At 37.3% G+C, this 22,704-nt stretch overlaps 1 protein-coding gene across 1 annotated transcript; it reads right to left on the reverse strand.

Annotated features, from left to right (window-relative positions):
• Positions 1–553: 553 nt before the first annotated feature.
• Positions 554–22,253, reverse strand: LOC104268938 (BTB/POZ domain-containing protein 9-like; the record flags this gene model as incomplete). The annotated part of the gene is made up of 7 exons (XM_009873013.1): positions 22,090–22,253; positions 15,440–15,650; positions 14,021–14,384; positions 12,152–12,416; positions 9,920–10,139; positions 4,697–4,816; positions 554–620 (listed from the first exon to the last, which is right to left on the reverse strand). Coding segments are annotated over exons 1-7 (1,329 nt in total), but the record flags the coding sequence as incomplete, so codon positions are not given.
• Positions 22,254–22,704: the final 451 nt, after the last annotated feature.

Below are 22,704 nucleotides of genomic sequence, written 5' to 3' on the forward strand. Positions count from 1 at the left end.
CAAACTGATATGCACATGCATTATGAAAAGTACCCTACAAACAGCTCTTCTATTATTATCACCACTAATTTCTTGAAATACAACACAATCCCACACTAATAGGAGTATGGATTGCTTAAGTGCTATATAAGAAAGGAGTTAATTTTTGAATATAAACAAGATGATGGTATTCATTTTTTTCTCAGGTTAATGACAGGGTAAACAGTTGGCTTAACCAGCAGGTATTAGAAACAGGAAAGAAGAATATTCACTTCAAAGTCAGTAACAAACCGCACAAGGAAAACAAAGACACAAGCAGTGTCTTCTACATTGCCTAGCTATTAAAAGAGGAAGCTGGAGTATCTATGAACCCGACGTTTGTTCCTATCTTTGACAGGAACCTGCTTACATGATTATTTTCTGTCTCCCATCTTCCCTCTAAAGAAAGTCTTCAGCTCTACAGGAAAATTGCTATATAAGTGAAAATAATAAAACCAGGACCAGAAGAAATTCTAATAAAAATCTAGTACCAAAATAGAAAAGAAAAAATTGCTCTATAATCCCACTCTCTTACTTGCTTTTTCACCATAGTACATGGCTGTTCAATTTTTAAAGGTGGTGGAATAATATTTTCTAAACCACTGAAAGCAAAAATTAAAAATGTAAACCACAATTATGTCAATAAGGAGGCAAGGTATTATATCCAGCATTTTCTCTTACTAAAAATCCACCCCAAAATACAGCAACACCCTCTAGTTATACTCGGCTCTGATGCCTAAGAAATAACCTTCCACATACAAATTAGCTTGTACATATAAATTAGATATTACATCCTATAAATCATCAACAAATCATCTTCTGTGTAAGAAAAAACACAATCAATCTTCTCATATTCTTTTCATTGCAGAATTTCAGTCTTTGGTCACTGCTTTTCCATTTTCCTTCTATTAATCTAGACAAAGGTTACGGCCAGCAAAAGTTATTCTGAATATACTAAAACACAGACTTGATCCCCCAAGTAAGTAATAAGAAGAAGAGTGTAATAAAAAAAAATAATAAATTATCACATTACTTACTGATTCTGCCTAATCAGTTTGAATGGCTTGGTACATGCTTTGCCAACTACAAATTAACTTTCATGAGAAGCACAATAATATCCCTACCACTAACACTATTGCGAATATTGCCCAGTGGTCCAAATACAAAAAAAATAACTAAAAATCAGTCCTGATAGAGACTACGACACATGTAAAACAATAAATGACTTTTTAAGGAGATTGAATTAGTCTTAATTCATTGCAGTATAAATCACGTACTTTACTTAACAACTAACTGCCAGAAGGTTGATTTTTTTTTATCCAGTTAGCAAAAAAGAGATACTGATTTTAGATTTGTAAATGGAGATTCACCTAATGAAAAAAGTGAAAGGTTTTCCAAAAATATATCCCATCAGCCATCAACAAAAGAAACAACCTACCTACACGCAAGTAGAAGTTATACTCTGTCACTGTTTGTGCCCATGGAAACGTTTGAATAGCTCCTTAAAACTCAGGTGAACATGTCAGTTCAGTGCTTGACAGCTCTCATGTTCCACAGCTAATATTTATGGGGAAGGTAACTCAAAAAGGCAACTAACCTTGCCTGATATTATAGGGCTCAGATTCTCTTTGCCATCTGTGTTTGAACAATTACTCGAGTGTATCAGACACAAATAGGGTGTCCTTCAGCAATGTTACAGAATCTGGCATGTTTTACTCCCTTGCTTCAAAAAAAGATGTGCAAATTAAAAAAAGCAGCCAACAACCCTAGTCTCCAATTTTTTGTTGCTCCTCAAAATGTCTTCCTTTAAAAATGGGGCTGGCATTTATGCCTTCAAATGAAATAAATGCGGGAATTATTTTCATTATCTGTTGATAATCGAATAATAATTTCTTTCTAGACAGAGCATATAAAACACTTAAAACATACCTGTACTTTCATAAGCATCTATAACTTATCTGTAAAATCAGAGTATCAAATATTAAAAGAATATATTCTGACATAATGCCATATTAGCTCTTATTTTAAATCTGTGCTCACATCACTGGAGGTCATCTCTTTTTTAGATGACAAAAACCTGCTAGGTATTTTAGGATTTCCATTTTGTGTTAGTATCCTAGAAATAACTAGTTTAACTCATTTAAGTAAACAAAGCTACTTAAAATACATAATCACAAAAACTCTGAAATTAGACATAGAACAAAAAGCTCAGTACTCTTTGTTTACTCCTTTCTAAACAGAAATTAAAAGCCAGATAAATAAAAAGTCTCAAATACCAATATATAAGTGTACAGAGCCTCCTCTGGAGGTCACCTGATTCAAACTCCTGATTAAAGCAGAGCCAACTTTCACATTAGACCTATTTAATAATATTCCTATTTAATAATAAATAAATAAAGTTCAAAGTGGAACTCCTCAAAAATTTGTCAGCAACTCTAGGTCTCCAATTACAGTTCAAAAAGCCTTTTCTTCTTTTTTACAGGACAAAATACATACAAAGAACAGTAAATTATAGCCACAGTTTTCTTTTGATTAATGAACCCTTACTATAACGCAGGCTTCAATTCACTGATGCAAAGAGAGATTATAGAACAGCCTTATCTAAACCACCCTGAATTATCATGCTGACTCACAACTGAGAACTTATATTGCCTTAAGGTTACTGTTCCTTAACAATAAGTACTCATAAACTTATGCTGCTACATGACTTTCTCTTCAGTTCTTTCACTCACTATTCAAAGCAGCTGCCCCTCCAGGGAATTCCCCACCACTGAGCAGAGATGATAATGAGGAATGGAGATTTACAAAAACTAACAGGTGACTGAAGATCATGAAGCAGAACAGGAAAAATTTGAGGCATGAAGACTATGTAATAAGGAAACCTGTGCTGCAGTTACCTAGACAACAGTATGCTCCAAATATCTGCCAAAATAAAACTGCAAGGGAGAGGTTTCCAGGCGCGCTCGTGCATGCGTTTAAGTAGAAGACACACAGCTATGCTTAGCACGTGGGTGGAACTCCCTCTTCATTACCTGCTCCTCCAACAGAAGGTAAATCCTTTCAGAAGATTACAAGATCATAGAAGAGCTACAATGCACAAGAGGTCCTTTTTTTAAAAAAAAAAAAGTAACGAAGTACTACCTGAAACTCTGCAATAATGCTCTCCCCTTCACTCCTTCCTCTCTGCACTTTCAGGCAAGGCTACAAAGACCCTTCACCAAAACAGAACAGTGATAATCTCAAAACACAGCACACATACACAGATGAACAGACAGAGCGGGGATGACTAACAGATAAACTCATGTTGAAAACAAACAAAAAGTCACTTTTGTACAAGCTTTTGGATGAGGCCAAAGAATGGCTGCCTCTCTGGAAGAAGATTAAGGAAAGTCTCCATGTAGCATCCTAGACCTCTTCACATCTTCCTGGTAACAGGATGGCAGCAGAAGAGTTGTGCTTACCAACAATCCTTTTACTTTGCATCAAGTTAACACAAAGGCACACAAAATATCTCCAGGAAATGTGAAATACCTACAAACTCCATGAGGCATTTTATCATTGATGGATGATTTATCACAGACACCTTTAAGCAAAAACTTGTCAGATACACACACAAAGGGACAACGTCAATCATTTCAGAAAGAGAAAATAGTAAAACGAGAATCATTAAAACTTACAAACAAATACATTCTCACCTTTTCCATGTAGCACATTTCATGTCAGTTACATGTAGTACGAACTTAGTAAAGGACAGGGAGGCTGAGAGTTATCTAAGACACAAGTGACCCATCAGACTCTTCTCCCACAGACTACACCTGCTTGCCAGCAATCCCATGTTACAAAGCAGTAAAGATTAGAGAGAGAGGTTGGTCTATCCGAAAAAGCAAGCCCTTCCATTCCTTGGGGAGTCCAAGAACTGCTGGGCTGATGAAAAAGTTTGCATCTACAGAACAATTATTACAATAACAGAATAATTATTACAACACAGAGATTTTGTCTTGGGGTCTATGACCCAAAACATAATTATGACACCACCTTTAGAATCTACAGATCGTGGCCTTTATCACTGAGCTCAATTCGGTTTCTGGATAAGACAGCTTCAACACAACGATAAGCTTTTTCCAGAATTTTTCGCACCAACAGTGAAAAGACATCAACTTAATAACGATTAAGCCCATCGACCTGCTTTGGTTTACACAAAACATTGCTCAGATCTCCTTAGCCCTAACTCTCCCCTTCTACTCCTTCACCAAAGTTTAAAACCTTCTTCCAATGCAACAGCAGAAAACACATAAAAATACCTTTCCAACCTCTACAGCAAATACGTAAACGCTTTTTTAACTTTTTGGCAGTCAAGAAATGATGCGTATTACTAAGTGAAAAAAAACATGTCAGCTGCAAGAGGAAAAGCGAGTATGACTCGAAAAAATAGAAAAAAGGAGAAATATATTTAGAGATGGAAGCATCAGTTTTCAAAACAGAATGCCTGCAATTTATGACCTATATTTGTATTAAAAAAGCCTCCACTAAGATAGATTTTTTTTTTTTTTTAAGACAGCTGATGACAGTTGTTCATATCATTATCGGAAATACATAATGCAGTAGCAAAATCCAGCAACTTATTCTCGTATCTGCAGTATTTGACAATAGCCATGCAACATTACATTGATGAACTCACCTACAGACACGGGCAGGAAAATACAGGTTCTGCCAGGACCGACAGAGGTATTTAGAGTGATCGATAACCCGAATCCAGTCTAACTCATCCATGGACACCTCAATGTAGTAGGAGTAAGACCTACGGATGGTCAAAAAACACTGGTTAGAATACAAGCAGCCACATTTCAGGCATTCAATTTCACACTTTCTTCTGGATTTTCAGTTGCGCTGAAAAGGTTATTTGTTCCTACTTGCAGACCTGTATCTGAGATATCCAAGAGATACGTGTTTTCAAAGCAGCTTTGAAAATAAACTCACATGCAGTTACATGAAGACACGTTTTCACAATGACTTAAAACATCCTAACACTCACAGTCCGCAGGAAGTGGGTGAGAGCACTGTCTCAAAAATGCACGGGGACTTTTAACTCAGTTATAAATGTAATAATTTGTATTCCTTTTGCATGGAATAAATCTAAACCACCAGTGACATACTTATTTCTATTGCCATATCAATAAAGAAAAAAAAATATTTAGCAGATCAAAAGTGTAAATTCAAACCCTTCACTTGAAAAAAAAACTAATTTATTATCATTTTCTCTCTGATGTTGTTCTCTTCTGACTCTTCCAGCTGTTTATGATAAACTGTTAGACCTATCACTACTTACACATCCCAAAATTACTTCATCAAAAATAAAAATATAGAAAAGTCATCAACAAAATTTGTTTCTTTCTCTTGCTTTTCAGTTACATTTAGCTTACAGTTTGCTGTTAAGAGAACAAAAACTCAAATTAAAACTTAAAGCCACAGCTATTTCCATATTATTCCTACAACAGTGGTACTCAGAATGAAGCAGAAACTCCACTTGTGGATCAGCAAATCATGAAATAAATGTTTCAGAATATCTTCTTTCTCTTACCTCTTAATGTACTAGCCTGCAACATTCACAGGCATTTCAACAGTGCCATTGTAGCATTTATTCTTCTTTCACACTGATTTCTAAAAGAAGAGTAGCTCTTTCAGAGTTATTATGCAATACGATGCATGGAAGTTTTTTAAACATTAATGTCTTTGTTAGTACTTCCAATTTTTTGCTAAGGACTTAGAGAAGTAGATGATGTTCTGGTTTTAGCTAAAAACCCAGTCCTATTTAGTGATTTTTACTTTCCAGTTTAGTCTCTTCCAAGAGGCTGCACTTCCTAAAGTTAACAGCGTGTTCTTTGCAGGCAGTGTGTGCTACTGGCAGTGATAACACCTGATGTTTGCAGTTACTGCCTGGGACTGGGATGCAGAAAGGGTCTTGCTGATACTTACTCCTACAGTGACCAAGGCCACTGCTGGCTCCTGTGTGCCATGACAGGGGTGCTGGGTAGTAAGAGGGGTCACAAGGAAGTAAAAGGTTGCACCTCCGGGGGGTAACAGAGAGGACATGTGACCAATGAGAGTATTCCATCCCATATACGACATATTTAGTATATTTAGTATAAGATCATGAGAGTTTATGCCCTTCTTCCTTCTTTCCCCTGTTCTGCAATGGCCGGTGTCCAGGGAGGACTCCCTCCAATCTCCTGCTTTTGATCCGGATCTTGAGTTCCCGAATCAAAGAATCACAGAATGGCCTAGGCTGGAAGGGACCTTAGAGATCATCTAGTCCAACCTCCCTGTCATGGGCAGAGACGCCACCTCTCGACTAGACCAGGCAACACATGGGGACCAAGCGGGAATAGAATCCACAACCTCGGTGTTGTCAATGTTGCCAGCACCACGCCCAAACCACTGAGCTAACTGGAATCCAGCTCCTGCATCCAGCTCCTGCTGCCACTGAGCCTGGGGCTTCCCCAGTGCCGCCTGCTCTGCAGCATCAGTGGGGATTGATATCGGGGGAGGAGTTGGGTTCAATATCGGGCTTATATATAGATGTATATAGTTCTTTATTTTTATCATTTCACTATTATTTCCATTAGTGTTTCACTAAAGCTGCTCTAGTTTTTCTTCTCTAACCCATAAGTCTCTCTGCTTAATTCCCTTTTCCATCCCATTTGAGGGGGAAAGAGGGGGTTAGAGAGCATCTGTCCATGTTTAGTGGTCAGCCCAGCACTAACCCATTACAGATGTCTAAAGTGCAATTGCTTAAAAATTCTTAAAATGTTAGGTAACACTGTTAATACTAATTTATGCACTTTGAAAGGTAAAGCAAAGTCTCTTAAGATGTCAATTGCATCATCAGCTTTCACATTCACACCAACCAGATGTGCAATATTCACAACCTATACAAACACGCTATGTTTTAGAAACATTATCATTACTAATCTATGCATATTTGACCTAATAAGGTTCCAGCATTTTAGAGTTTGAGCAGTTTGGATCCAAAAGTTACTGTCTGTCCTCTGCGTGGTGGAAATTTAAGGATTCTCAAATCACCACCACTAGACTAATATAAATTCGTAACCAGCATACAACATGATACTTCTTTTTCCTGAAGGTGACAAGAACAGAAAAATTGTCCCAAAAATACATAGAATGCATTGGGCTGGGAAGGGCGTCTGAAGGTCACCGAGTCCAACCTCCCCTTCAGTGAGCAGGGACAGCTTTAATTAGATCAGGTTGCTCAGAGCCCCATCAAGCCTCACCTTGAATGTCTCCAGGGATGAAGCTTCCACCACCTCTCTTGGGCAAACTGCTCCAGTGTTTCACCACCTCATAGTAAAAAACTCTTCCTTATATCCAGTTTAAATCTACCCCCTTTCAGTTTAAAACTTTTGCCCTTTGTCCTGCCACAACAGATCTTGCTAAATAAAGTTCCATCATCATATATAACACTATGCCTTTTATTTTCCCTAAGGATAGCATCTTTTTTTCAGAGGTAATTTGGACAGCTAGTCTCCTTGGCACTTTTACATCTCAGACTCATCTGTTAACAACACCTCTAAACTAGAGGTGCAAAACACACCTATTAGTTTGTACTTGGTTCTGCTGAGAATAAACATTATCTATATAAAGATATCCAGTAGACCAGAACTTCATAGAGATAGTTAATATGAATGAGTAGTTTAAAAAGATGTTCAACAAGAAACCACCACACACAGTTGCTAAAGCATCTCTTTTGGAGACATTATTCATGTATCCCACCAGCACGTATTAGATAAGTGGCTGATAATTCCTAGACTAAAAGTACTCAGGTTAGAAAGGATCTCTAGAAAAAGTGAGAGCAATCTTAGAGCAAGTTCCATAAGGTCCTGGCTAGTGAAGTTCTGCGTATCTCCACCGCTGATACCCTTCACCTCTCTGTGCAAACTCTTTCCAAGTTAAACTACCTCATTACAAATTCTTTTCCCAAGATTTAACAGGAATTTATCTTGTTGCTTGTACCCGCCACTCTTTGCCCTCTCAGCACACAGCTGTAAGAGTAGCCCAGTCCTGTATTCTCTATATTCTTCCATTAAACAGGCACAGATGCCAAGAACTTCCCGCTTCTAAGCCGCCTTCTCTTAGAACAGCAAATTCTCTCAACATCTCCTCGTACATCATGTGCTCAAGCCCTCAGCACCCTGGGTACGTCAGTACTTTATGCTGAAGATCCCAGAGCTGGACAAAGTACTCCAAATGCTCCCTTTTCCATTTATCTTGGACAGTTAAGCTACTGGGGGAAAAAAAAGTGAAAATTTGCATACTACACCTGGCAAGATGAAAAAAAAAATCTAAAAACAAACTTTGCACAGAAAAAATGAAGAATTCAGGATGACCCAGGAACTAAATCCTAAACCATCGTACCCTCAGTATTTTATGAAGACAAAAAAACCTCTAGAGTAGAGGTCTATCTTGTCTGACATTTGGCCAGCAACAATGGTCCATTCTACAAATTTCAGAGGAAGGGCACAGGACATCAAGCAACAGATAATTCTTTTTAGTAAGCTATCCAAAGGTGAAGGATTTTTCCCTGAGCTTCAGCAGCTGCCAAGTCTTCATTTTGCACCCTGCAAATGAAGGGCATTTTCCAAGCTACAAGCTCTCTGAAAATCGCTGGAGAACTCTGCATTACTAGTGTCTCTCTAACACTTTTCCAAGTTTAATAAAATCCGTTGATAAGTTGCTTATAAATCTGGTTGACCTTCTAGGACAAGTAGTATAATATTGTATGAAGTAGTTCCTGGTACCTCTAAGCTCTACTTTTCAATCTTTCTAAAAGGAACAGGGGACAAGCATAAATGTCAGCTGAACTGAATCGGGAGAACTTCCTTGAAACTATTAAATAGCTAAAAATTCATTAAGTTTGTTATAAATTACAATAGGATTCGTATTTTTAAAATAATTTAATTTACACAAAATGAAAATCGAAATCAATAAAACATTAGTACACCCTGTTCTAAAATAACACAGCTTAGGTAAGAAAACTAAACGCAACTGCGTTTTGCAATTCTAAACTGTTAGTCTGGAGGTAATATAAAATTAATCTTTTATTAAAAAGGTAATAATGTAAAAATTTTAAGTAGCTTGTTTTATTGTTTCTAACAGAAAATTACTTATGAATACCTACATAAACTGTCTATAAAATTTTACAACCTGCCATGACAAAGATTTTACAATTAATACATTCAATTTGTCAGATAAAAAGAGCCTTGCAATTTTGCTACTTAAGCAGTCACTCAGTTCGAATGTGCATAATTTGATCTTTCCTGCATTCCACAATAATCTAAAGTAGCTGAGCATAAATTAGCTAAGGCATCCATGATAGGTAATACTTCACCAGTCTCACCATGAAGTGTCAGTTAGTTCGTAATTCACATTCTAAGTTTTACTATCTCTGAATAACTGTCCAGGTGTCTTATTTCTTAACAGTTTTGATATGTTGAAAAAAATGTGAACAAATATTCCTTCAATGTTTGGAATTTAAATAGGTTTAAAAAAAATATGGTTTCTCCAAAAGAACTAAAAAACTGTTTTCAAACTAAAATAAAAGAAGTTGAAAACTAAATAGCAAATAAAAAAAAAATTACAACAATTTAGCAATACAGAAAATACACTGAAATATTACGAGGTAGTTTAGTGTCATAAATATGGGCCAGTGTGTAAATAACTAAAATTGCATTTAAAACCCAGTGTTTTCAAATTAAATTTGTCATGGTCGTCTCCGACACTGTATCATGGTGTTTCTAGGAAACATTTAATGAATACTTCCCATAGATACACTGCCACCAGTACAAACTGCATGACCTTCCCCTTTTTATGTCAACTGGGCACCTACCGACTATCTCTGTCCCACAGAAGAATTCGTACGTGGTTGATTATCGACGGCTGGCCTAGTTTAATTTCAATTCCGGAACGGCAGTCATCATCGATCGGGTGTCGAGAGAAGCCATGATCCAAGTCATAGTTCTGAGTATCCCCATCTAATAAAGCAGACTTAAGCTCCCCTTTCACAACCTGCGCTCCATACTTCATCGTCGCAATATTTTCCCCCGGTACTAAGAAGAAAAGGAAATAACTGCTTAATTTTTACTCTTTCATGCTGTAAATTACACATTGTCAACATCAACTCTATTAGGGTTGGAATAAAGATTTATTGCCTTTATCCTTGCTTAGCCACAAACACATGCTCTCTCAGAAAGAGAGGCATTTTAGAAGTTCTGCTTGTTCCGTTTCATTTGACACCACCTGGGTCTTTTACGGTAGTAAGAATAAGTAGTGATAATTTACTAGTATGTAGTATCTATATGTTCAGTTCCCTTCATAATTTTACAAAATTCTCTTGTACCTTCCTCATGCAATCATCATTTTCTTCCCAGTTTTAAATTAAAGTTTTGGCCTATTTAGTCTCTCCCTGTGATCACCTCTCACCATACCACTAAAAAAACAGTTCTGCCTTTTCTTTCATACTTTTTCGTTGTTCTAATTTCAGTTGAGTTGCAGTTGTTTTTTTCTGAAGTGGAAGGAAACTGGAAAATCACACAAAATGTTGAAAATGTGGATTCATCAGGTATTTGCAGAGCGGTCTCTACAGTGGTAGAGGCTATTCTGATAGCTATACAAGCTTCCCGTACTCTGCAAAGCTAAACGAACACGAGTGCCACAGGAGACTTGGGCTTTGAACCAACACAGTAAACTGATTTTTTTACGCCCTTATTTCACAGTTATAAACTTGTTACATCCTAGGAACAGACCTTTCATCAAGATAACGCGGGATAATGATCCCTAACTTGAACTGCAACATAATACGCTGATGAACCACCCTGTTAAAAAAGACATTTTTAACAGTTGTCTTTCAGGAGAGGAAACATGACCTGAAAGCTAAGTGATAAAAAGCTGCCCTTTAACTCTTCAGGCAGGTTGGAAACAGAAGTATTAATTTTAACAGGATGTTAAAGTTAACATCTAAAAGAACAGAATTTGAAGTGGTAAAATTCTAACTGTTTTGTAGTACTGCTACATAAAAAACAAGAAATGCACAACTTTGAAATTTCAAGCGGTCATCAATGTTTCCACAAACAGAAAGAAATGTCAAGAGCCTGAACTACTACTAAAATAACACAGAAATTCAATTCCCTAAAAAACTGTGATTTTGACAGAACTAGAAATTTTGAGATTAAGAGCATAATAACACATAAACATGTGGTAAAAGAAGTCAGAAGTCAGTTTAATTTTTTCAGATTTATCTACTGCACTGTGCACAGAATGCCTTGCGTTAAGACTTTTACAAAGCCCTAGCATTAAACTCATATTTAAATATTAATGCCTGTAACTTCTAAGAGAGAACAAAGGGGAGATGCAGTTCTGAAAGCAGTTATCGTTCTGAGGGCTCATCATGCCTGACTGCCAGACTACAGTGTAGGCTTTCAAAGAACATTTAACTTTATTCTTTGCTGTGGGCCAAGTGCTCTTTATAAATCACACATTAGAATACAAACTACCACTATCTTTCTAAAGCTCAGTGTAAGATACTGTTGTTGAATTAACAGAGCACGGACAAAAGTCCAACAAAAGACTTATCACACTTTTTAGGCTTCCATTATTACAATTTTGGAAGACTTGTTTATATTACTTGGGCAAGCATGTAAAGAGCAAGAGAAAATCAAAAGTAGTGGAAGAGAAGATGAAAATCTTCATCAAGTAGAAAACAAGTCACCATCAACAAAGTCATTTAAATATCAAATTACCCACAGCCAACACATTTTTATTTCTGATATTTCTGCAAAAAGCTTTTCTATTAAAATACCACTTCCTCTAGGAAAATACACTTATTACAGCACTCATATTTGAGCAATATCTGTGACACAAAGCAATAAGATATATTGACTAATGTCATTTGAGGAACAGAAATGGCAAAACTAGCCCATAACAAGACATTTCATTAAGCAAGCCCTTGAAAACACATAATAATAGACAAAACTCTAAGCACAAATCAACTACATTCTCCAGACAACTATAGTCACTAAAAGAGGAAAACCAAACACAAACAAACAATGAAACTGATGCTTACTTAACATGCCCCTGTAGTTGAGGTCCATGTCGCGACTCTCCGAACGAATCTTAATGGCATCTAGGATGGCATCAGGTGACAACAGTCCAGAAGGTCTTACAACATTTAGTAGCTCTGTTAGACTCATTAGTGGCAAACGTACTGCTTGCATGATTTCAGCATGGTTTTCCTTGGGGTTATGTTTACACCAATTCATCAAAGCTTGGAAAATATCCTTCTCAGGAGCTGCAAACGAGTCTCTCAGTACAATACTTAGAAGTGCAGCCTGGAAAAGAAAAAAAAAAAACAAGGAAAACAAATATTATTTTTTTTCAAAAGGAAAAAAAAGGGAAATTGAAATAAGGCAAAAAATTGATGAGTATTTTAACATGTAGTTAGATAATCTCCGAAGGAGTGACTTACAAAAGAATTACAGAATCCTTCATGTAAATAATAGGTAATATTTCTCCTAGCGGGTTTGTAATAATTGTATCATGGAATTGAATTGTAAGAATTGAAATGTGAGAACTATTTATATAAATTCAATTCCAATTACCACTTCAAATTTACTTTAGAATATAAGAAGTGTTTTGGGGATTAGGTAGTATGTTCAAAGCATTCTTTTAAACTTAGGCTGTTACAAGAACACTGATTAAAAAAAAATAAAAAAATCCCCAAATCAAAGCATGGCTTGGAATCACCGTTTTTAGAACACTTCCAGCTACTGGGGATTCCTCCCCTGCCCTTTTTCTCTCTCTTTTGATACCAACTTAGAAACAGCTGGTAAAAACTTCAGTGGCTTTTATTCATGCAGAAAATGCACTGACTGCAAAATGAGAACAAAGAGAACTAAACAGCTTTTGAATTTTCACTTAGCTAGCACAATAATTAGGATTTTGCCTAATAAAAAGAAAAATCTCTCATATACACCGGGATTGGTTAAGCCAAAGATGTCAAAGTATGAGCTCCCTGATGAATGACATATGCTGATTTCTTTATTGATAATATGCTCTCAGAGTTCAGATTTAACAAACTGCACATGACAGAGTACAGCAGAGAAAAAAACTAACTTTTTTTTTCCTACACAACTACTAAGTTAGTGGAGCAGAGTGTCTTGTACTTAAGGAATAGACCCCTCACAGCTTTTCTACAAAAACACTTAAAAAAAAATAATTAACCCAGCATTCATTCAAGCTGCTCTCCTGCTTCATGTGTACATTACTTGAAGACACTCTATCACTATCATGTCCACCTCAAAAACTACTCCAGAGTAAAGTGAAAATTTCAATGTCATAGAACAGGCTGTTTCAGGTACAAACATTTAGGCATCTAACACCAACAAAATCAACACACGAAAAAGCCACATCACCCTACACCACCACCATATCATGCAATTTCAGAACATGATGACAACCAGCAATATAAATCACAGCAACCTCCAGACTGCTTTAGTTGACACAGTAGAAAAATCGCCAGCCTCAAAGCAGTGTGTATCAAGAAATTCGTAAAACGGAGTATCTTCTGCTACCTTCAAATCTTTATTTATATACCCTGGTTAGCTTTCAGAAGACGTGTTATATTATTTCAAGAACAGATGAAAAAAAAAGACAAATTAAGGTAAGATGGCCTGCTCCCATCTCTTGGAAAACTGTCAGATTTACTAGCTATGTTGACTTGTCAAAATTAAATACTTAGAACATTCAGAACAGATCACCAGCACTTTCAGGTCAGTTTGGCTTGAACATTTTCAGCTGTCACTGTTTGACTAGTATAAAATGATACCTGTTAGCTAACACATAAACTTGTGGCCCCATTCATATATTATGAAGTTGCACACTGATTAAAAATAACATTCCTGGAGAAAAAAAAAGCAGAAAATGAAAGATATACCTTAGAAAGGGAGAGGAAACCTTCACTGGAGAGCACCTCTTGGGCATTTCTATCCATGAACATACAGCACATACAAGTTAATTTCGGAAGGGAATAAAGACTGGCAACATCAAATGTCATACAGACATTCTGAATATTAAGTATTGTGCAAAGATACTCAGACGTAGAATCCTCCAGTTCTGGGAACCCATATTTATGTGCTAGGCTTAGGAAGTCTAGGAGAACCTCCTCTTTCTCATCTCGTAATGTAGCACGGCCAGTGTAAATATACTTCAGCAGCATGGTAAATGCCTCTGCAGTGGTGTCCTGAAGAGGAATTTCTGCTTCAGGCTGAGATTCTCTCATTCCACCATACAATAATGCTCTGCAAGGAAGATAAAATTTGAGACATTTACATCCTGATAAAAAATCAGAGAAAAAGTAGAAAGAGAAAGGAATAAATCACTATTTACAGCAAGGGGAATTCAAAGGGGATATGGTTTAAGAATCTACAAAAGAAAATCCTTATACTTGACATTTAAAGTGCAGCTCTACTCTGAAAGGAGGTGCTCAATAATAATAATAATATTCTAATGTAGCATGTTTTTATCCTACACAACTGCTCCATCTCCACTTTGAACAATAGGGTGTGAAAAAGAAATTGAGATACGATTCTTATAGCTGTTTTGTTGCTTTTTTTAAATGTAGTGCTATTAGTGAGAAATAAAAATACTTCAGAAAGTATTCTGCCACTACAACAGCAGATTAGCAAATCTGGATTATTGAGCTTCTGTTCCTTATTCTACACCCAAACGTTGCAACTCTGATGAAATCATGAATCTTGAGAAAAATCAAAGTGCTTGCAATTATTTTTTTTTAAATATGCTAGACAGTTTGAATATAATTTGCACTTACACTTCAGTATTAGCTTATCCCTCTGACAAAATTAACTGGAATATCATCAGGAAGTTCTATTAATCACGTTTAGAGTGAAAAATGCTCAGCTCTTAAAAATGTTGGATTAGTGTTATTTCTAACTTTAAAATATATATTCTAACCAGACCTCTTTAAAAATTCAGTTCCAACACATCAGAATTAAACCTTCTAATTGTATATTCCACAGAAACACACCACCTGTACTCTGAGAATCAAAACAATTTTACAGCAGAACTTTTTTTTCCCATTTGAAGTTATCTTTCTCTTGAATTTGTGAAACTACCTTCAAAATCCAATTTAATGAAGGTCAAAAGAATAACAACATGACATGGTATTTATCTTTTTGTATTTGGACACAATGATTTGATGTGCTGGGAAACATACACACAGGAAAGGTCACACTTAACGAACAGATGATTACACACTGAAAAGTTCATAGAGAAACAATGTTTATCTTATCTGCATGAAAATTTCCTGTGAGGCTGACAAGAAGCTATACCTCACCTGAAATAATGGCACCTAGCAGCCAGGATCACTCTGTGTGCTGGAAAACGTTTCTTTTCTACAATAAAGGTAACGTCACTGTATTCTTCCCCGTTCATTAGGGCACCAATATGCTCTGACAGAATGTGAACGTGGTCGATCTCACCCACAGCTGTGTAAGGACGGAGCGGATGGCTGTTACTCATCTTGGAGGGATGGTGGTATTGGTAGCCTAAAGGGAAAACAACCAGTATGATAAAGGGCACAAGTATTAAAAATGGCAAAAGATCAGGCTGTGATTACAAAGAAAGCGACCAGCCTAAGTTACCACATATTGCAAGAAAAATGACACGAAACGGTTTTCTGTTAAAGTTCATTTACAACAGGTCTTGATGCACCTTGCATCAGCAATTCTACCCAACAGAATTTACTTCAGAGAATTCTGTCACCTTGTTGCTCTGTCAATCTACTTGCTTAAAATACAAAGATTCCAACAAAAGCTATTAAAAAATAAAAAACTTTACCATTAGAAAGCAATTTTATCTGAATTAAAATGCACATAAGTTATAAAGAAATAAATAACTTGAACAATCAAGCAAAGTCTTAAGACTCAAGTCTTTCTTAAAGTCAGTGACAAGTGAAAACACCAATGTTCTTGCAGAATTCCAATCAAGTTCCCAGAACTGGAAAAAAAAAATAAACAATCAGGATAACTTTTAATAAATAAGAGACAAAGCCTGCCAAAGAGCAAAGCATTACAATGTACAATTCAACTTTCATGCGCTTTCCAGTTTTGCTGATGCCTTCTTGCTCCCTCATACATGTAAGAAAATAAACCCCCTCATAAACCCCCTCTCAGTCATAAAAGTAGGAGACCAGTGTACACTAACGTCCACTAATGTACAATATAGATCAATGCATTCTATGGAATTATTTCGTTACCTCTTAATTCAAAAAAGGTTTCAGTTTTGTTGGCTTTGGCGTATTTCAGCAAGAGAGGTTTTCTGTAGTCTCAGTGGCAAGAGCATCCACAGGAGAATTTAGATCTTAAAACAGCTTCTATTCTTGCACTTTGATTTACTTTTACATAAAAAGAGGCTGGCTGCTTCAGATAACAACCCTCCTCATTTTCAGAGACACCTCCTGTGCTCCACGGACCAGCCGCTCTTCAAAATGGGTGCATGCTTAGTGCTGAAGAAAGCTGGTGTAGTCCAAAAAGCAGGAAATTATGAGGTTGTATCAATAATCTCTCAGGTGAAATATTCATGACATGAACTAATTTTTAAGCTATATGTTAAGAGTATTAAGAGAAAATACGCATGTTTCCAGTCATTTCTACCCTAACAAAGAAAAGAAAACACATGCACACGGGGTTAAGTATTTCTTGCTCTTCTGTAACACCCGGAAATGCTTAACCCAAAATTCAAGATACTGTAGAAACACGGTCCCAAAGAACTTTAAACTAAACTAAAAAAAGCAACAGAAAATAAGATTTGAGAAAAATATGGCATATTAAATCGATAATGCAGATCACACTTGGGAACACAAATCGGAACAAAAACCCCAGCTCTCCTCAGGCTGTCTCTGCTATTTGAATTAGAAGCTGTGAGCCCGTGTAGCCATTACGGTGGGGAACCAGCAACACTCGCCAAGAATCTAGAGGCAGTCTGACCACAGGAACTCAAAATGATGACTGCAGTCATTCTTCTTTCCTGACAAGAGAGTAAACTAATTTTCATGTTTTTTCATAATAGCAGACTGTTTCTTCCATTTGCACCAATTAATTCACAATTAGCTAAGACAACTCTGCACTAAACAGATTTATGCAACATACACTTCCAGTAACATTTACTTTGTAACAAGTTTAGCTTACATCAATCCAGTTGCACCTATTTATACTAAAAGTAATATCTATCACAACATAATTATCTGAGAGTTTATAGACAACAGTAAAATTGAAATGTTCTCAAAATACAAAACCTTTTATTATAGCAAAGGAGCAAACAAAACAATATACTTTTGTCCCAGTTTGAGCTAAACAAAACCAATTCTGATTAGTGATTTTACTTTTTCAGCTCAGTCTCTTCCAAGAGGCTGCACTTCCTAAAGTTAACAGCGTGTTCTTTGCAGACAGCGTGTGCTACTGGCAGTGGTAACACCTGACGTTCACAGTTACTGTCAGAGACCAGTATGCAGACAGGCTCTTGCTGATACTTGCTCCTACAGTGACCAAGGCCACTGCTGGCTCCTGTGTGCCACGCTGGGGCTGCTGGGAAGTAGAAGGGGTTGCAAGGAAGTAAAAGGTTGCACCTCCAGTGAGTAACAAGCAGGACAGGTGACTCAAAAGTAACAAGAGTATTATATTCCACATATGTCATATTCAACATAAAGCTCAGGGAGGTTATGCCCTCTTGCTCTTCCACTTCTTCAGTGGCCAGCATCCAAGAAGGACTCTGTCCGATCTTCTGCCTTTGACCTTGAGTTCCTAAATCCACCTCCTATACCCAGTTCCCCTCTGCCACTGAGCCTGGGCTTTCCCTGGTGCCTGCCTGCGGTGCCTGGGATCTCCCCAGTGCCAGCACCAGTGGTGACTGCTATCGGAGGAGCACAGGAGGAGGGAAGTCTGGTTCACTATCAGTTTTGTATATACTTGTATATAGTTCATTATTTTCTTATCAGTACTATTATTGATTTATTAAAGCTGGTTTAGTTTTCAGTCCCAACTCCTAAGTCTCTCTGCCTTATTCGCTTCCTGTCTGTGGAGGGAGAGTGGTTAGAGAGCATCTGTCAGCATTTAGTGGCAGGGCTAGCCCTAACCCTTGACAATTTGTTACTCAACTGCAAATCTCATGCCTCAATACCCCTCCAAGATTTCTGTACCTTACAAGTCTGTCACTGGTCTTGCTGATCTTCATTCACAACAGTCAGGCAACTCAACTGCACACACACACTATCAACCAACTTCTGTACTCTCTTCTGCTAGTTCCAACTCTGATTGATTAGGGAAGTCCATTTATGATACTTCATACACATACAAGTACAGGCACATTTCAGTTTTAAAATTTACTTTTACCTCTGTTTTTTTCTACATCCACTCTTATCTCGAAAAAAATAAGAACAGTAGGTACTGTCTGTGTAAAGCCAAGAGACTGTAAAAGCAGTAAAGATAAGAGAATGCCATCAGCTGTACACTAACTTTGTTTCTAGCAGCTGTGGACATTGTCATGTGCCAACAGGGTGAAAAGTTCAAGTGAAAGTGGCTTCCATTTCAGGTTAAATAAATAAAGAGAGCCAAAAGCACACTTCCCTCTCAAGTGTACATTAATCTCTCTCTAAACAAGAATCAGTGTACAGAAGAGCACGAAGTCTGAAGCAGGGACACCTGCTAACAAGCTGAGGATGCCAGTCCTAATGCACATCAAGACCCTGAACTTCAGCAAGCAATGAGAGCAGAAATTTAGAAATCTCTATGTGCAAGATGCAAGACAAACTTGTTCTGATGTTTAATGCTCTCCAAATTCCCGGTACAATGTGCTATTCTAAATTGTCAATTTCAAACAAGAACTGATCACAAGGGATTATGGGACTCAAATGGTTGCTACAAGCTTCTGGTTGAGAAGCCTTTCAAAGGCTGTAATGACAAAGCCATGGAAACTGACAACTTCAAGAAACTATGCACATGCCTTATACAGACTTATGGAAGACTAATGTAAACGTCTTACACGCTTTCTGTGAGTAACGCCAGTATACGGAAGAAGCACTCAAACTTTGTTTACTACTATGCATTTCCAATCCAAGTTTCATCTCTGTTGTGGATTTTCCATACCAAGCAGCCCAGTAAGAGCAGTCCTGCCTTCAGAACATAGAATCATGTAATACATGACTTCAGATCTTCCTAGACTGGATTAATTAATGGTATGAGTTCAGTCAACTCTTGAAACAATTGGCACATTTCTTGTTTGAGGAAGCACAAAGTAACATATCGCTTTAGCTGAGGCAAGTTGCTATGAGCTCACAACTTCCCCGTATAGCTAAACTTTTATTTTTCTCATGGCAACTCAAAGTAGTATTAACAATAAAAAAAGACGGACGTTGTCAGGCGCTTGGCAAAATCCTTCCTTAAATCCCCTCTGGCACATTCCGTCATCAAAGAGTATCACACCTTTCAGAGAATATAGGTGTTTACTCTTCCCAAAGTTCAAAGAACAACACTTAACCAACTTCAGAATAAAAGGCCAAGCCATTTACAAGCCTCTTGCCAGTCCATAACCTATTTCCAGGAGGTATTCCAGGAGTTATTTGCCTCGGCTTAGTTCACAGAATCACAGAATGTCAGGGGTTCGAAGGGACCTTCAAAGATCATTTAGTCCAGCCCCCTGCCAAAGCAGGATCACCTACAGTAGGTCACACAGGAACGCGTCCAGGCGGGTTTTGAATGTCTCCAGAGAAGGAGACTCCACAACCTCCCTGGGCAGCCTGTGCCAGTGCTCTGGAACTTTTTCATAGTGAAAAAGTTTTTCCTAATATTTTTGTCGAACCTTCTATGCTTCAGCTGGCACTCGTTGCCCCTCGTCCTGTCATTAGATCCTGGCTCTGTCCTCCTGACACTCACCCTTTACATATTTATAAACATCAATGAGGTCACCTCTCAGTCTCCTCCAAGCTAAAGAGACCCAGCTCCTTCAGCCCTTCCTCATAAGGGAGATGTTCCACTCCCTTCATCATCGCTGTGGCTCTGCGCTGGACTCTCTCAAGCAGTTCCCTGTCTCTCTTGAGCTGAGAGGCCCAGAACTGGACACAGTATTCCAGATGTGGCCTCACTAGGGCAGAGTAGAACCTCTCTCAACCTATTAACCCTCTCCAGGATGCCATTGGCCTTCTTGGCCATGCAGGCACATTGCTGGCTCATGGTCATCTTGCTGTCCACCAGTTCATGTCATGGAAATAAACAGAAGTCTCCTCAGTGAGTCTAAGGAATCATTAAGACTGCAAAAATCTCAAAATGCACCTGTTAAGCCAGAAGGCCTACAAATAACGTATGCTAAGACCCCATCAGAAGGCACCCTTCTTCACCTCTTCAGCAGCGAGCATGTAAAAAATGTGGTCTAGTATTTATTACATGAGACAAGATGCAACATTACACAATGTGCGTCATGGCTACATGAACTAACACAGAAAAAAACTCTCAGTTTCAGCTTGCTATATTTTCTTTCAGTAAGTAATCTGTAGCATGTTATGGTGTACAAAAACGTGAACTAGAAAATTCAGCAACAACAGCAAAACCCTAATGACTAAACAACTCTCAAACCAGAGCTGCAATGAAGATTCATACTCAGTCACTTCCCTGCCTCACTTGGGCTATCAAGAAAGAATTCTCTGAAAAGCAATGTTAGTTCAACGACACATGGAAGAGCTGGTTTTATACTAGGTACACAAAAAGGAATTTAAGAAATCGTTCATAAATAATTTGGATGTTTTACATAAAACCAATGAAAAATGTTTACATAACTGATAACCCTATTGAAATATTTTTAAATACATGGAAATAAACAGACTATTGCTGGAATTAAAAATTTTATGAAATAAGGCACTGGATTACAAACACTGAGCAAATAATTTCATAACCTTGAAACACTTAAGCTCTTCCTCATATTGTATAATTACCTTGCTAGGTACAAACTAACAGATTTTTCTTTAATATAATTCTCTTACACTGCTGTTTTACCTAGAACTAGAAACTGGTTCACAGTTGATTTGAAGGGATGTCAGTAGTACTACAATTTTTAGTAATTCATTACTTCATAAAATATTTTGCTATGACTTAAATAAACTCCAGCAAGATACAACTTTAAGTACAACTTCTATTGCCATAGACTCACAGAACATGGTTGGTGTGACAGTAAGGCTACTGTACAGACATAATGTGGTTTCAAACCAAATGGTTTGTTTTCTTAATAGATATACACATCTTTTCATTAAAAAAAACCAAACAAGTTCTCATAAGTTCTGGTACAATAAGCTAACATCTCAGAAAATGGGATTTTTTTGGTAACTATTTCAAGGTACACAGAGTATAACCCAAGCAAATATTTAGATTCTGTCAGAACCTTCACTACAGAAGCTCCTTTGTACTTCTAAATAACAATAACAAGGTTGACTGTGGGTGAAAATTGTTACAGAAAAAGGAAAAAAAACTACATGTTCCAATACTTAGTATCCAATAATAACAACGTAATCAATGCAGCAGGAGTTTATAGACGTACAACAGATCAGCAGGAGTTTATAGACGTACAACAGATCAAATAAATTAAGTTGACAGAACTTTTAAGTGTCCTCTATAACCCTCCTGTTATGAAGGGATTAAAAGAAAAGTCAGTGTTCACTCCAGTTAATGATAAATAACCATACCATTCAATGACAGCATTCTAAACAACAATTTAATACCAAAAACATTTCAATTTAAACGATTTGGGAAATTATGCACTGCTCATCTGCAAATGCATTCCCACCACTTCAGCGCTGCAGTGCTAATGCTTTATGCTCTGCTCTGAGATGTGGTCCTCTGATAGAAGAGCAGGAATAAGTTAGCTAGGTACAAAGTACAACATACTAAGTGCAGATAATTTACTAACACATATATAAAACACACAGAAACACACTGGTCCGCTCACCAGTAAAGCTGTCTGAAGATCGACAGTGCACGTAGCCTGTAGGCAGATGACCAACTTCCTGAAAATTAGGGTTCTTCGCCATTCTGAACAACAGACAGATTGAACAGCAAGCTCATAGAAATTCTCTTCAGCAACATCGAGCTGCACAGCAACAACTGTACCATTCCTGAAACGATACACAAAATATATACCATCAGAAGCTGGGGACATGCAGCCTATGGCAAAAGTCATTGAGATATGTATTTCTCAGGGTTGGGGTGTTTTTTTCCGAAAATAAATTCTTTAAAAAAAAATCCTTCCATTCCATGGCAAAGGCTTCAAATAACATTGGAATTTCCTTCTTCTGAGCCATTATTACATTTTCACTGTTCATTTTTCTAACTCTCATAAATGGTGGCAACGTACTGACATTCATTTGTTCATTATAAGCCACAGAATTTTCATTCTGACATTCTTGCTACAGCATTAACACCCCTGAGAATAGTTTTCCCACAAGAGCGTCCTAAGTAGGCCAGAGATACACAAACTGTATCACACATGTTTTATTATCTCTAAGTGCTCTTGCTTAGCTAAAGGTTTTAGGGGGGTTGGGTTTTTTACAATACTTCAGGCAGT

This window comes from Apaloderma vittatum, unplaced genomic scaffold (assembly GCF_000703405.1).
Source record: "Apaloderma vittatum isolate BGI_N311 unplaced genomic scaffold, ASM70340v1 scaffold12137, whole genome shotgun sequence".
Lineage (NCBI taxonomy): Eukaryota > Metazoa > Chordata > Aves > Trogoniformes > Trogonidae > Apaloderma > Apaloderma vittatum.